We start from the raw sequence: 17,740 nt of genomic DNA on the forward strand, positions 1-17,740 counted from the left end.
ACCACGGCAGCTTTTATCTATTGTCCTCAGAAGTTTCAGTTACCCGAATTCAGTATGAACTGAATCCCAATTGTATTCTCTCTTGTTTCCTGTCTGCAGTACATAACAGATGTGGTTCATCCATCCTCACAGAACATACTAGAAACACACATCAGAAGCCATTAATAATGGATCAGAGATGCTAACTAGGGAAGAAAATATATGCAGATTGCAGGGGTCAGCCACTCTCGCTTTCTGTGTCACATGCTTTAGAAATGCACTCTTACATGGCGTATAATATGCAAACTATAAATGACATAATTGTGATGTATTCTTGGCAGGAATTTTGCTTTTGAGTGTCACAGCGGAACATCAGTTAGGCTCTCTGCAGGTCACATGTCCAATCTATGCAGTTTTAGACCTCTGATAGAATACTAATGTGTGCATCTCTCTCTCTCTCTCTCTCGCTCTCTCTTTCTCCGGCCTGTCAGTCCATCAGCCTCATTGAAAGAGGCAACCCGTCACGGAGCCTGGAGAACGTGTGCCGCTGGGCGTTTGTGCAACAAAAAGGCGACCCTGATCACGCCGAACACCATGACCATGCAATTTTCCTCACTCGCCAAGGTTTCGGCCCCACAGGAATGCAGGGTAAGGACGCGCAGACGTGGTCCAAATGAGGTTCCCTGACGAGTATCACTAATCTCAAGATCGTTATACAAGGTCATCAAACACAGCAGTCAAAACAAAAGTTTTTTTCAGGGAAGTTTCAGTCTAGGGTTGAGCATATTTTCAAGTCATTTAAATATTACTAACAATTTGTGAAAATGTTGTCTTAAAAAAGAAATTGCGTTGTTTGCACCGGTGTCTGGAATAAACAAAAAAAGATGTGGTGCCATGCAGAAAATGTGTCACAAAGCCAGAAGATGAAAATGTCATTATTTTAGAACTCGCTCTCGCTCTCTTGCCTAAAATGGGTGTACCTAGTTCAGACACAACTGTCACCTGTGAATTCTGTTCAGATTCACCTTGGCACGCACTTCATATGCAGCGCCAAAAAAATTGCATTGCTCCAGTTGCTCAAAGTGGAGCCACAGAGCCTTTGTTTGATTCCAAAAAAAACATCAGCTCTCGTGCTTCTTTGTGAAGCACAAACGTTGCTTCTGCTCCTTCAAGGATAACACTCCAAAACCCCGAAAGTTCTGTTCTGTTCTGTTCAAACCTGCATATGCTGGAATCACAGTGGGCTTTTTTTAATTTTATTTTTTTTTATCATCCAATAATGAATGTGTCATAAAAACATTCAACCCAAATGCTTTCCTAGGCGTGGGCACAGGAAGCATGCTATCAGTATGTCATCTTCTATTTAACTATCTAGTGAATACTGACTTATCATGGCACAGCGTGTGGTGGACCTGCTGTCGATCCATCACAGATACTTTACTACACGGAACAACACGGATCAGTGAGTTCCGCCATCCAGCAGCACCGTCATTACCGTGCTGGTGAGTCGCGGTGAGTCACCGCCTGCTTACCTTGACAGAAGCGTCTACAGTGTTGAGCACTCCACCTCCATCTCCCCAAGAAAGATTGGATTGGAGATACCAAAAGATATGAAATAATGGAAGCAAAGGGCATTGGCTTTTGCAGAAAAAAATACTATAAACTCACAGTGTGTTGTTACTAGGGCTGTCAAAGTTTGATTAAGATTAATATGGTCGCGATTAACGGGATAAAATAATTTAAAGCAATAAAAGGAGAGGAGAGACCAAACACCGGGTAAAAGGAGGTGGAGCACAAATATCAGTTGAATATCCAACTTGAAACTATCCATCCATCCCATCTTCTACTCTTTATCCTCCACATGAGATGTCGCGGGGGTGCTGCGGCGCCAGTCTCCGCTAATTAACTGAAACCGGCGCTTTACTTCCGGTTAAAAGTCCAATCAGTGACAATCCTTGTTTGACAGCACCTACCTTTTCCATTGCAGTTAATGTGGTTGTGTTTTCTGCCTTTGGGGTTGTGTGTTGTATGTTAATGTGGTTGTGTTTTAGTTAATGTTAGTCTTTTCCTATTTGTGTTGTTGATTTTACACTTCAGGGCCACCGTATAGTGTGTTGTTGTTGCATACAGGATGGCAGTCAACCGTGTTGAGCGTGTATTTTAAGATGACCTGGTTGGCACTTGATAGGCCTGAGTCTTTTTAGAATCACATAGTTCTGTGTTTAAAAACAAAGATGCAATTAAACAATGGTGTCTGGAAAGCACACTGTCTGATTGCTCAGTAATTTAGGCATTAGAAGAAAAGCAAACCTTTAATCGCGATTAATCTAGATGAATGAATTTCGAAATGTGAGATTATTTAGTAAAAATGTTCTTATCTATTGACAGCCCTAGTCACTGCAATGTTAGTCATATGAAATCCGTGGATTATTTGTCCAGATTCAGTATTTCAAGTGGCGTTTCCACAGAGAACCAGCTCATTAGGTCAAATCGCTTCCACTTGTAAGGGCCTTCGCTTTGCCACTTTTCAGATGGGATGCTTCTGAACTTGCCATGACAGGTCATTAAAACTTGCAGGCTACCTGAGTTTATGACAGTTTACTCCCGAAGCCCAAAGTTGAGCTCTTTAATTGGGTAGCATAGGGAGCAACGAGGAAAAGCCCTCAGTGAGTGCAAAGGCCATTTTGTTTTGTTTTTCAGTGTCAACACACTCCGCTAACTAGCAAACTGATCATAAAACCTGGACCGGCTGAACTAGAGCTGCTCTTATTCATTCATTCATGCATTCATTCATTCATTCATTCATTGTCTTTATCCTCCACATGAGGGTTATGAGGAGCGGGAGCCAATCCCTGCTGACATTGAGCAAAAGGTGGGGTACACTCGGACCGACACTCGGAGACAAACAACCATTCATTCTCACGCTGTTCAATTAACCTCTGCGTGTTGTTGGACTGTGGGAGGAAACCGGAGCAAACGCACTCACACACGAAAGAGAACATGCACATTCCACATGTGATCCAAGCTGCTGTTGCAATTAAAAAACAATTAAAAAACAAAATCACACCCATTATGGATAGAATATGTCCTTATAGAGAGTGAATGAAACTGAAGTTGTGTTGATTCTTTAACTTCTCATGTAGTACTGACAATTCATTTTTTTTTTTTTATCACAATATTATTTACAGATTGAAGTTGTTAGTCCTTGGCTGTTCCAACGACGACAGTATGACATACACACTCTAGACTTGTTAGCTGTGCAACTGAACACTGCTGTGTCCACTGAACTTCTGTGTTCCCACTCAAGAGGATAACTGCTCACAGTGTCATACTTACTTATCACGATATAAATGTATAGCTATATGAAAATAAGCTATACTTATTGACATCACAAAACACTCTTTCAGGCATAACACTGAAAAATGAAAAGAATTAGTTTAAAACCATAGTTGGTTTCTTCTTCTTTCACTCAGGAACAAAATTCAATCATAATAGCTCAATAAATGATAATTGTAAACCTTATTATCATCAATATCATAAAAAAAAAACAATGTGTAAAATTTGTCCCAGTAGTTTAAGTTACTTTATAATCTAATCTACTGAAAACTGCTCCTTTTGTTATTTTAAAGAGTTCCAAAATGTAAAACACTCTCATTAAATCCATGTTGTCTGCAGCAGCCTGTTATTTTCAGCGAAAAATCAGCACCAAACATCAGACACAGTGAGTCAGAACTTAACAGACCATCACACTCATGATATTGACTTTGTGGATTAGGGTTTAGCAACACAGCAGGGTGGTAACTTCGATGCTATTTATTACTGTTTTGGAGGCGACTCGTGTGTTTTTGAAAGCCAAATATATTTATTAATGAATTAAAATGGTTCTTTATCATTTTACTGGATCAACAAAAATAGACACTAAAACAGTGTTTCTGTTCTCACTTTATTTCAGTTGTTTCTCGCTTGCCAGATATCAACTCTGTGTTCAGAGTTACAGATACATCCATACTGAGCACTTTGGTGTCATCCTGAGAGCAACACAATGACGGGTTTCAGGGATACTTCACTCGCTGCTCCTGCATGCATAATTAGCAATAATCTGCATAATGTATGTGGAAATAACATGTTGCTATACTTTCCATACAGACAAAACCTTTTATCATTCATTTTCACTTCATTGTCACGTTGTATGTGAATGGCTGAGAGTAGTGGAATACGAAAATGAGAGATGCAGTATGCCTGGTGGAGGAAAGAAACTGTTGTGTGTGGAACTAGGCAATCCAGTGTGTTCCAGGTGCAGATAACTAAAGTTGCATTCGAACATTTAACCCCGGTTCTCAGTATGGCACAGTACTTAGCAAAGGGCACCGCCAGCTTTTATTGTTTTTATCTGTTTGTCAAATTCTGTGAACACTGGCATTTGGATTGGAATGACCACTGAAAGTTGGTCTTATATGTAAGCGGTAACTGCGAAGCATATCTTGAACAAACCTGGCGTGATACACTTCTCAGATTAGGGTTCCCACATGATTGAGAAATGATAGCATTGATAAAACAATAAATCTAATGGTGGTATTTTGTGGATGAGATCATTGAAAGCCTTTTTTTTTTTAGCTGCTGCTTTCTTACAGTTTTACTGGCAGGTTCCCTCTAGTTGTATCTTTAAAACCATCTTACACACGGTGAGAAGTGGTGCACTGCGCTGCTCAATTGTCATTGCTAGTTTCCACTCGACATAGTTGTCATTGTTATGTGCAGGCGGCAGCCAGTGCACTTGCCTCCTCGGTGTTGTTCTTAAAATGAGGAGAGATCAGATCAGGCACATTGTTGCCGCATTTCTATCTTCAGGCGCAGAATCACAGGCCACAATTATATGTATCGCAGCCGCACATCATGTGAGACTGTCTGTCTAATCACCATCAACTTCTGGTGCTTGTCCTTGACTTCAAACCTGACTTTGCCACATTTTCTCTTTTAAACACTGCTTTTTTTCAGCTTTTATTCTGCATTTTTTTAAATTTTCCTTCCTGTCTCTCACATCTGCCCTCATTGGTCGCTGCCCAAACAGCCTGACCCACTGAGAAGGGGAATGAGCAGACCTGTCTCCTCCTTCATCATTCAGGGGATCATTCTCTCCTGCATTGAATGTGCCAAGCACAGGTGCACCTGGCTTTTAAAGAGAATAATGAGCAAAATCTGAATGGCTTGATTGACGTTATGCCCAAAACATACCTACCAATATTTCACACCCTAAAAACAACCACTTTGCACCTCACTGTACTTGCGTCATGTGCTACAGACCATTTAATTTTTCGACAAAAAAATATGAAATCCCTCTCTCCTGCATAGAAAGAAATGTACAGTATATATATATATATATATATATATATACATATATATATATATCTTAATGTGTAATATTATTTCCAATATGAAGGATGTGAACTGATTCTAAAATGTGTTACATTCATTTTTAACTTGTATGAATGATGAAAAAATCAATCAAATTAGATTGCAGCCTTTCAATGCTAACTGCATTGTCTCAAATAGCCTTTTTAATTTGAAAAATTAGCCCTAGTATAAATCGTATTCTAGTCATTCCCAGCAGGCTTTAAACAGAGAGGTGTAATGCTTAATCACAGTTATTCTCATCCTCGTCGTATCTTCTCAATTTCATCATTTTCTCGTTCTTCATCCTCACAATACGAAGTTCTTTATCGCAGCTCAAAGTTTCCACCCAACTTCTTGGTTAGGATAAGTGCATTTGACAGTATTTGTGTCTCTTGGTCTTTCGGCTTCTCCCTTTAGCTGATCACCTGCCTCCATTGCTCACCTCCTGTCACACATTACATTACATGTCATTTAGCAGACACTTTTATCCAAAGCGACTTACAATAAGTGCATTTAAATATTTGGGTACAAATAAGAGCTAGAAGTAAGTAAGAGCTTCAAGTAAACCAAACTATGAAGCGCTAGTCATAAGTGCGATGTATACGTTTTTTTGGTTTTTTTTTGTTTTTTTGTCGTCGTCTTAGTCGAGGTAGAGTCGGAAGAAATGTGTTTTTAGTCGGCGGCGGAAGATGTGGAGGCTTTCCGCTGTCCGGATGTAGATGGGGAGCTCTTTCCACCATTTGGGAGCGAGGACAGTGAACGGTCTCGAGTTCTTCTCAGTGAGGGGGTAGCGAGCCGGTTTGCCAATGCAGAGCGAAGTGGGCGGGCTGGGGTGTAGGTTTTGATCATGTCCTGGATGTAGGCTGGACCGGATCCGTTTGTAGCATGGAACACAAGCACTAGAGTCTTGAAGCGGATGCGAGCAGCTACAGGAAGCCAGTGAAGGGAGCAGAGGAGCGGTGTAGGGTGAGAGAAGTTGAAGACCAGTCGAGCTGCTGCATTCTGGATGAGTTGCAGAGGTCGTATGGCACACGCAGGGAGACCAGCCAGGAGGGAGTTGCAGTAATCCAAGCATGAGATGACAAGACCCTGGACCAGAACCAGTGCCGCCTTCTGGGTTAGAACAGGCTGTATCCTTCTGATGTTGTGCAACATGTATCTGCAAGATCGAGCTGTTGCAGCAATGTTGGCAGTGATGGAGAGATGGTCATCAAGTGTCACACCCAGGTTCCTTGCGGTATGAAAAGGAGTTACCACAGAGTTTTTGAGGGTGATGTTTAGGTCTGTGGTGGGAGAGCCCTTTCCTGGGAGAAAAAGAAAGTCTTGTCGAGATTGAGTTTCAGGTGATGGTCAGACATCCACTGAGAGATGTTGGTCGGACAAGCGGTGATCCGTTCTGCTTCATGTGTTTCGGAGCTGGGAAAAATTAGTTGGGGGTCATCGGCGTAGCTGTGGAAAAACCATGAGAGAGAATAACCGAACCAAGAGAGTTGGTGTATAGAGAGAAGAGGAGAGGGCCCAAGACAGAACCCTGAGGGACCCCAGTAGCTAGAGGACAGGGTTCTGACACAGATCCTCTCCAGGTTACTCTGTATGTTCGGTTTTGAAGATAAGACGAGAGTAGGGTAAGTGCAGAGCCTGAGACACCTAGTTCTTGAAGGGAGGAAATAAGGATCTGGTGGTTAACTGTGTCAAACGCTGCAGAAAGGTCCAAGAGGATGAGCACAGAGGAGAGAGACGCAGCCTTGGCAGTGTGGAGTTGCTCAGTGACAGCAAGAAGGGCAGTTTCGGTCGAGTGACCGACTTTAAAACCAGACTGATGAGGATCGAGAAGGTTGTCCCGGTGAAGTTACGAAGAGAGTTGATTAAAGATAGCACGCTCCAGAGTTTTGGAGACAAAAGGAAGAAGAGAGACAGGTCTGTAGTTATTTACTTCAGACAGGTCAAGGGTGGGTTTTTTAAGGAGGGGGGTCACTCTGGCCTCTTTGAGAGCAACCAGATGATAGAGATGTGTTAATGAGGTGGGTGAGGAAAGGAAGAAGATCAGAAGCAATTGACTGAAGAAGGTGAGAAGGGATAGGGTCAAGAATTGTGAGAATAATCTTATGATGCCACTGATAATCTAATGGCAACATCTCGCAGGCTTATATTGGCTTTCTTCTTAATTTGCTTCTGGTTAATCACCGTAATGTAGGCCAATGTGCCACATGACACAGTTATTTATTTATTTATGTATTTATTTAAATGTTTCCTTTGCTTCAATTTTCCACACGTCTCCCCTGACCCTTTTTTCGTTGCATTGGAATTCATTGCCTTGTGATTGCACCATGTTGAATCCTTGCACAACAAACAAAACGGTTTGCTTTGCCTTTTTTTTTTTGTTTTTTTTTTTGTAGTGTGATCCCCGTGTTCACATTACACTGTCATATCACAGTTTGAGTTTTCACAGCAGCAGTGGATATCATATCGATGTGAGACACAAGCTGTGTCGACAGGAATACGAATGGAATATTCTTTCTCTAGCTCCTGTAAACATGGTCATCTGAATGCCTTGTTCAGAATAATGACAATAACCAGGTTGTCCGTGTCTATTAAAATGTACTCATTTCTGAGCTATTGCTTTCTTTCATTCTTTTCCCCCTAAAAGTTATTTCTCAAAAGTGAGAAATATGACTTGACACTACATTTCCATACAGTTTTAAGAAAACAATAGCTACAATATAAATAATACACAACGCCATAGCTAGATCTTGATAAACGTAGAGCCGTGCTGCAAGATTTCATTACACATCTCTGTTTGAGTGTGACATGTTTTGAAATTGACTCATTTTTACAGACTGGGAAAGAAAAACAAGCAAACCACATCTTCCACCACAGGCAGTGAACTGACGATAACGTTGATACGAACATTAGATGGTAAAGATGGAATGGAAATGGAGGTTATGTCTTCCATAAATAACAAAAATAGTCCATCAAACCACAGGATCAGACAACTATTACCACTGCTTCATGTGGAATCATTTGTCGAGGATGTGATTCTGCATTCTCTAAGCGTTCCGTGTCGCTACTCACTCACAGGGTGGAAATAGGTCACCTGTTCTCGTACTAGTTTTTGTAACTCAATATGCGTGTGGTAGATGCAGTAACTCTATGGTGACGCTCTCCCTTATGTAAGGTGGGAACGTAATTATTTCTGTCTGTTTAGAATTAAAGGTTAATCTGTCAAGGGTGTAGAAGCTTTCAAAAATACTGAAATTACTTTCAAAGTACTTATTGAAGGCTCTGGGAAGTTGGCAGGCACAAAAATACTTACATCTTATCTTGTCTTACCTTATCGCATGTTATCTTATCCTATCCCATTGTATCTTATCTAAAACAGAGGTGATATTTGTTTCTTGATATACTGTAAGGCTGAAGGAGCAGGAGGTTAGACTGGGTGACAAAGAGGACTGGAATGACAGAAATGATAAAAGAGGGACAGGGACACAGGTGGACAATCACAAAATTCAAAAAAGAAACAGACAGGAATTTTAATAAGATTCAAAACAGGAAATAATACAGTCAATCACATGTAGTTTCTGCACTTGGCACTTAGAGTCATCCGTACCGAAGTGACCGTGGAAAAAATATTTGTTCCTGAGTTAACAAAATATAGTCAGTAATAAAACTGGGAGGAAGAAAGTTAACTTTGGAGAGTTCTGTGCTCTTTTGTTTTTATTTGTACACTGGGAAGATTTCTCAGCAGATTTCTGAATTGACGTTGTTCCATATTTATAGCCCAGGCTGACCTTCTCCACATAGCTAAACAATTGTACGAATTATTATCCATAATCCATCCATAATAAAACAAATTTTAATGAATGTTAAATATTTCATACCACAGGCCACGTGGTGGTGCAGTAGGCCCTGTGTGTGCATGGGTTCCAGATTGCGCTCAGTGGACACTCTAAGTTGACCATAGGTGCTGTGATTGACTGGTGACCTGCATGTCCAAATTTAACCCTTGAACACTTAAGCCTCAAAATGTCCGTCTGGACTTTTTCTCTTTTCTAACCATAAAAGGGACAGAAAGTGTCCTGTGAGTTAGTGCTTTTTGCTAATTTTTCCAGAATAACTTTCAGCATCTGGCTCTTTTATTTACAATTTACTGGATGTTATAATTCCTGTGCGTGAAATTACCGTAATAACCACATGTTGGATTTGACTTATAACTTCTCATCTGTCAGAAACAGTTGGAATTTTTACGATAGCACAAACCGTTACGTAATTACGGGAATGCAATATGCCCGGTGTTAAAGGGTTAATACAATTTGGAGAGAACATCAGCTGTAGGGTATGACTTTAAATTCCTCTTGAGTTGTATCCTTCAAGGTATAATATTATTCTTTTATTAGTAAAAGATATTTCTTGTTTCTTCTCTGAGTTCAGACCATTGTCTCACTTTCTCTTATTTGCATCAAAAAAACTTGTTGATTACAGGAAACTTTTCATTGTTCTGTTCTGTTCTGTTCTGTTCTGTTTTGTTTTGTTTTGTTTTGTTTTGTTTTGATTTTGCGGCCTCCTTGGAGAGTGTGCTCTCTCTCGCACCAGAAAAAAAAAACCTCTGAGAGAAAATGAAATGATTTACAATGACACTGCAACACTTCAACAAACACTTTTGGAAAGCCGTTATAATTCATCAACAACATATCCTCTAAACTTCAGCAAGGTGAGAGTGACCTTGAGGAGCGTCTTTCTGATGCTGTTTTCATTTTTCAACTCTTTGTAGCATAGTTTGTGGTTAATTGGGGCTGTGTGATAATGGAGGACATATGCGGCTTTAAGATATATAATATTTATCATCATTATTGTTCATTTTCATACTCTATCATATGAAATACTACAGTTTTCTCTTGAATTATAATTAATCTGACAAGGATGATGAATGGCTGCTTCTGGATCTGATTGGGTTGCTGTTTTTTTTTAAATTGCAGACGGTTTTGTAATTTTGTTTAAAATGTCGAAAGTAATATAGTTGTAATTGACATAAATATTTACATAGATCCAAAGATATATCATGTACGACGGAGTATTAGGGCCAAACTGAAGAGAAAAAAAAAATTAATCTTTCAAGAATAAAGTCGTAATATTATGAGAACAAAGTCGTAATTTTAGGAGAATAAAGTCGTAATATTATGAGAACAGAGTGGTAATTTTACAAGAATAAAGTCCTAATATTACAGAAATAATGTTGTAATTTTGATGAGAATAAAATTGTGATATTATGAGAATAAAGTCGCAATATTATGAGAATAAAGTTGTAATCTTAAGAGAATAAAGTTGTAATATTATGAGAACAAAGTCGTAATTTTAGGAGAATAAAGTCATAATATTATGAGAACAGAGTGGTAATTTTACAAGAATAAAGTCGTAATATTACAGAAATAATGTTGTAATTTTGAGGAGAATAAAATTGTGATATTATGAATAAAGTCGTAATATTATGAGAACAAAGTCGTAATTTTAGGAGAATAAAGTCGTAATATTATGAGAACAGAGTGGTAATTTTACAAGAATAAAGTCCTAATATTACAGAAATAATGTTGTAATTTTGATGAGAATAAAATTGTGATATTATGAGAATAAAGTCGCAATATTATGAGAATAAAGTTGTAATCTTAAGAGAATAAAGTTGTAATATTATGAGAACAAAGTCGTAATTTTAGGAGAATAAAGTCATAATATTATGAGAACAGAGTGGTAATTTTACAAGAATAAAGTCGTAATATTACAGAAATAATGTTGTAATTTTGAGGAGAATAAAATTGTGATATTATGAGAATAAAGTCGTAATATTATGAGAATAAAGTTGTAATCTTAAGAGAATAAAGTTGTAATATTATAAGAATGAAATTGTAATCTTACGAGAATAAAGACGCAATATTATGAGATTCTTTTAATCATTATCTAATGTATTATTATTAAATAGCAACGATACACAGATGTACTTTCAGTCAACCACGAGCAGCCATTTCCTCCTCCACAAAATAGATGATTTCCTCCAAGTCTGTGTGGTTCAGGTTCAATCTTTTCAAACTCCTGAGGCTAAAGATAATGTGGTGCTGATGTGCCAAAAATATAAAATATTTCTTTTATTTGTGAAGCCCTTATCAAACTATAACTTTCTCCGCGTTTCTCATCTCGACGCAGGTTGCAGCTGATCATCTGAGATTTTGCTTGAATAATAACTACAACTGTATTTTCATAATATTATGGCTTTGTTCTCAAAGGATTTAAAAAAAAAAAAAAACATTCTTCAGTCCCTAGTATTCATGAGATCTCTGCAAAAGCAGCTTCAGTTTAATCATTCAAAATGTAATATATTATGCTATGCCCCGAGAGAACACTTTTCAGTGAATCCAAAGCAGCATAAAGTGAAATAAAAAAAATCTAAATAATGAAAATGATATCATCCGGATAAACAATACATGTACAGTATATTTAAGTCAAAACATTCTGTTATTAGTGGCAGTACGCCAAATAGTTACTCCGAGTGTCGTCCCAGAATCTATACTGTGTGTGTGTGTGGTAGTGTGTGGCTGACTTCTCACAGTTTGAAGCTAAACAAGGTTAATCTCGATTCAATATGTCATTGCTAAAACAGCACAGTGGGAGAACTAAATGAGGAAACACATGTTTGTTCGAATTTTGGCACAGCTGAGGCTCATCAGTGCTGCCATCTGTAGCCTCCGTACTCTTAGTGTCGACTGTCAACAATGTGGCAGCAGCGACTAATGAATCATCATGCAAATAAGGAATAGCAGGACGCGGGAGGATTGGAGAAATCTGAATATGATTCATGGTAAATAACCGTTAAAATGACAAAAAAGAGGACAGTTTCCTTTCCTCTCCCTGCTGTTCTTCCCTCTCCTGCTTGTTTTGTGTGATGCTTCCCGTTGTGCGGCAGAGCTCATCCTTACATGCATCACCACAACCGTAATATTCATGTGACACAGGTAAACACATGAACTAAACCCCAGTTTTACCATAAATAAAATCATTTGTATATAAATGATTATGTCCTAATATGATCACTGTAATTTTTTTTTTTTACCCCAACGTGTTTCTATTAAAAAAACAACAACAAAAGCAGCCTAAATAAAGACTGGTCATGTGTAAGCATAATATGCAAGTCACTACTGGTCTTAGGACAGGTGTCTATATTTAAAATGTGTATTTTTATGTTGAATTTTTTGTTTTGTCCAACAGGTTACGCTCCAGTCACGGGAATGTGTCACCCTGTGAGGAGCTGCACCCTCAACCATGAAGATGGCTTCTCTTCTGCCTTCGTTGTGGCTCATGAGACCGGACACGTGTAGGTCCCTCTTGTTATGGTCCTCCCTTCTTTTAAAGCCTCTAAGTGTATCTAAGTGTATATTCTCCTTCTCAATGAAAAGGGAATTTATTTTCCTTGAACACACAGAACTAATACATACTTACACTTGCAAGCATGTTGAGGGAATTTCCTGAGGCCTTTCTCCTCCCTGGGATTTCTTATGAAGTGACACTGGGGAAAGGCCTTAAGCACTCTGACAACAAACGTTGTTCACTGACCACATTTGCACATGCTGATTGTTATCATGTCTCTTCTCTACCTGCGGCCATGCCTACTCCATATGTCACCTGGCAGTGACAGGGATATTTATTGGACCTGCAGAGACTGAATATGATGCCATATATTGATGAATATTAGGGATGCACCGATATGACTATTTCCACCGATACCGATATCCGATATTAATATTGCTGCTATGGCCGATAACCGATATCTACCGATATCGATATGTTTTTAAAAAAAAGTTTCTGAGATGATAAAAGTTTGTACAGAATGAAAATCATGCAAGCTGAATTTTTTAATGTCTTCCTTTATTTTCAAAACATGTTTTACCTCCAAATAACAAGGTCACATAAGACACAAGTAACCAACTACAAGTAAAGGTTTTTAGAAACCTTTACCACTTGTCGCAAGTGTGTAACTAAATTAAAGTGCAGTTTAACTCCCTCAACTCACTAAACTCCTGTGAGAAAGTTTGGATCATAAATTACAAACATGAACATAAATAAAAATAATACCCTGCCAAAGTTACTGTAACCGAGATAAGGGCGTCTATACTGGGTACGTAAATAAAGTCAACAACCCTTCCTCCCGGCAACAACAACCGCGCCACTTCCCTTCACAATAAAACTACACAACAGATATGAGAAACAATACCTGACAAGCTCTACTAAGAGCTGCCATAATAAAAAAAAACATGTTAAAATACTTTATCAAACTTGCCAGTATTCATGGCAACCAGATATTTATTCAATTGCAAAACATAGGAAAAGTAGTAAAACTTGGCAGGTTGTTGCGGGGTTCTTCCTTTGGTCGAGTCCCAACTGCGCTGCTTTCTTTTTTGTCTGCTGCCTAATGTTACTAGCGTTAGCTTCCTGCCGTTGTTTGTGTACTTCAGGGTGGCGGTTTTTCAAATGACATAATCAAATTTGTGGTATTGAATGAACCCTCCTCGCATTACCTCGACTTTGCAAGTGTTGCATAATGCTTTTCGTGTATCTTCTATTGACACCCTGAAAAATCGCCCACACCGCTGACATTCTCTCTCCTCAACACACACACACACACACACACACACACATCTTGTGCTGCGCATGCGTCACTGACGCTGTCATATGCCCAAACAAATGCCGCATGGCCTCCCCTTCCCGACACATACACAAACAGCAATTAGACGAGTATAAACATCGGTTGTTAAAATCGGCGCAGTTTTACTAATTGGACCGATGCCGATATGTTAAAAAATGACGAACATCGGTCGATACCAATATTAATCCCGATATATCGTGCATCCCTAATGAATATGGATGCTTCTCAAAGGAGAGTGACAGTACACTGTGAATACACTCAAATAAAATATCTACATGTGATATTTACTGTACATGTGGTAGAAACAATGACATTTCTTATAAATATTGTCAAATTTTGCTCTAACCCAAATAATTAGGCTCAAAATTAAGTAGTGTTATCAAGTAGGGATGGGAATCGATTCAGTCAGTATCGGTATCTGGATCGGATCTTTGCACAGACCGTAAAAATGTTGGGGGGGAAAAGGCATTTTTGCTGAGTCATGTTTTGGGCTGTTCATTTCTTCTTTATTGGGAGAACCATATTTGTTACTGTCGTGGAAGACTTTGAGAAAAATCAATGAAGTAACAAAAAACAAGGACTCACTCTGGAGTACAATCAAAGAGTTGAGGCAGGTGTTTATTGTGGATCCACGGGTCAAAACACGTGAGAGCACCGAAGTACACTGAAAACTTGCTCTTATACACAGGGTTGGGGGTTGGACCCCTCCTCCTGGCCCTCCTTTATTATATAACTGAGTGTATCCCCTTATCCTCCATTAGCTTTTACAAATAAGTTTTACCGGTGCCAGCTCTGTTTGTCTTTGGTTTTTTAAAACAAAAACACAGTGGAAAACCCCACTTGATCCCTCTGGCTGAGAGGCTTTGCTGGTGTTTTTCCACTTCATGTTTGCAGGTACTTTCCATCCAGTGTTTCACTTTATATCACAACATGTCCCTTATCATGACAACCAACATAACATTCAACACACTTCATTTAACAGAGTTATACATTGACAGACTGGGAAGCTAATGTCAGTAACCCTAACCCAAGTTGAAGGGACTTTACCTCGACATTACCCAGTTGCAGAATTGAAAAGACTCAGCACAAATGTGTCGTTAACAGCTTCATAGTTGATAATTGGTCTAAAATGACTGTATCGGACCAAGTTTGTGATATTGTCCCATCCCTATTATTAAGGGAGTTTTTAAAATAGATATAATGTTTTAGTGTGTTTCTCTTAATTTGTTCATTATGATAAATATGATCAGGAAAAGTCATCACAGATACCATCAGACCATATCTTGTCCCCTGCCATGATGTAAATATATATAATATAAATACTGATATTACCCATTATTACCCAGCCTTACGTCAGCCATACTCAGCGCAAACAAAGCAAAGATTGGTTCCCACAATGCAGTCTGGCAACAATTGATGCAGCCCTTTTCAAAGTGAATGAGCAGTGTGTCATTTGAAGCCTCCACTGTGTTGTACAGCGAGATCTAATTTGTCAGTCAGTGTAGGCATTGTGCAGCAGTTCCTTGCACCTCTCAATCAAAACCACATGCAAATAATTGGCAAACTCAATCACCACTGACATAGAAAATTAACTAGTTACTAATTAGCTTATTGACTCGTTATAGCCATTATAACCATATGCTGAGTAAATCCTCTGTAGCACACTCCTGCAACAACATACAAAAAAATAATCTGTCTCTCGTCAGTGGTAAAAGAACAGTGTCAGCAAAGGTTGAAACTTTCCTTTTATTCATGGAACATTTTACAGCTGCACTACAACTTTTTCTTTTTTTTTCTTTCCCTGAGCTTACATTAAATAATGCCAGTGAAGATAGGAAAAAATAAATTGACTCGAACTGTTGATGTTGCACTTCGTGATCCGCGTGTTGACCAGGACAAACCTCTTGGCTGTTGAGCCAATGATTGGGTTTTAGAATGGAAACTAATGGGCTGAGGCTGGACCTCTCCCAAGCCCGGGAGAGGTCCTCTTTCTGTGATTCTGTCTGTAAAGAACATGCAGAGGAGCTTAAATCTTTTAGAAGGAAATCAGTTCAAATCAGACCAATTGGAAACAGCACAGACTGATGCTTTCCATCACGAGGGATGTTCTCGTGGGATTTGCTGGGTTGTTGTTGCTCGGTCAGTGTGACATATCTATCCAAACACACACAATCAACAATGTGCCCTTCCTCCTTTCTTAGTAACTTTACATCAAAATAATAATGGAAAAAAAGTGTTGCTGTCCATTGCACCCAATTTGAACACATTGAAAAATGCAGTATCTTTGGTGAAGTTACATGTTGCAGCTGAAAATCTTTTAAAATGATAACCTTCAGTTTTCATCATTAAAACTTAAACGGTGTGCAGTTTGTCCAATAAAAACACGATGGTTTATAGAGAAGGTCAATAAGATTAATATAAAAGGCAAAGAAAACAACTTCATCACGTCACTTACAGACATTTTTACGTTCAGGTGATTGTACAACTGAAGAATAACATAATCATTATTGTATTGTTATTTCCCCTTTAGTTCTTTAAATATGAAAGTCTGACGGGTTGATCTATTTAGCTCAAAACATGAAGTACATGGACCCAAAACCAGAAGCTGTCGTAAGTCGACGTACCATCAAAATAATTTGAAATCCTCTACTGTGTTGCTTTAAATCATTAAACACTAATTACATCTCTATAATTACTTCTTGCAGAGTAATTCCACACACTGATTTGCAAAGCCGCAGAAGTGCTTCATAGATATAACATATATTGCTTTGTGTCGTGTTTGCCGCTTGTGGGCAAAACGTGACCTCTCATTTAGAACAAGGACAGAACAGCATGACCAGAAGCGCATAGATAACATTAACATTAGCCTTACTGTACATGCAGACCCTCTTCTTCTTGAGGCTTTTCCCTACTGTGCATTCACACTGACTGTGACATGTTGGAGAACATGAAAGACATCAACCATCATCAGTCCACTCTCATTCTCACCCATGCGTGTTGTTAATTATTTATGAGTTCTACTTGTACTAGTACTAGTTACTTTAATAAGAAGGCTGGGGTTCTTTCTTGTGTCATGTAAAAAGGTTAATTGTTAATTGTTTTTAATTAAAGACAAACCTTTGCAAATTAAAGTGCTGGCAAAATGTAACACAAATGTAAAGTGATCATATGATCTATCATTTAAAATGGGTCAAGGGTCACGAATGCCTTAACTTTCTCACTCACTCAGGGACCTTAATTAGCATCAATTCACCTGTCTTCCTCATTTGCCTGTCCTCATTATTCACCTGTCCTCATCATTCACTTGTCCTCATCATTTGCCTGTATTCATCATATACCTGTCCTTATCATTCGCCTGTCCTCATCATTCACCTGTCCTCGTCATTCACCCTCGTCATTTACCTGTCTCATCATTCGCCTGTCCTCATCATTGCCCTCGTCATTCACCTGCCCTCGTCATTCACCTGTCCTCATCATTCACCTGTCCTCGTCATTCATCTGTCCTTATCATTCGCCTGTCCACATTAGTCACCTTTCCTCATCATTCACGTGTCCTCATCATTTATTGCTAAAGTTTCCGGTGCATGAATTTTTTATTTTTTTTAATTCAGGTCAACATTTCTTTTACTCAGTAAAGGATGTAAAATGTACAGTACAGTTAAAAAAAAACATACTTAAGTAAAAGTA

At 38.8% G+C, this 17,740-nt stretch overlaps 1 protein-coding gene across 1 annotated transcript in view; it reads left to right on the forward strand.

Moving 5' to 3' along the window:
- The window catches only part of adamts3 (ADAM metallopeptidase with thrombospondin type 1 motif, 3), a 91,727-nt gene that overhangs the window by 66,156 nt on the left and 7,831 nt on the right, over nucleotides 1-17,740 (forward strand). Inside the window, exons 7-8 of the mRNA XM_044025972.1 lie at nucleotides 471-627; nucleotides 12,619-12,724. Of these exons, the coding sequence (XP_043881907.1) occupies nucleotides 471-627; nucleotides 12,619-12,724 (263 nt within the window). The remainder of the gene's footprint in view (nucleotides 1-470; nucleotides 628-12,618; nucleotides 12,725-17,740) is intronic.

Source organism: Solea senegalensis, linkage group LG5, assembly GCF_019176455.1.
Source record: "Solea senegalensis isolate Sse05_10M linkage group LG5, IFAPA_SoseM_1, whole genome shotgun sequence".
NCBI lineage: Eukaryota > Metazoa > Chordata > Actinopteri > Pleuronectiformes > Soleidae > Solea > Solea senegalensis.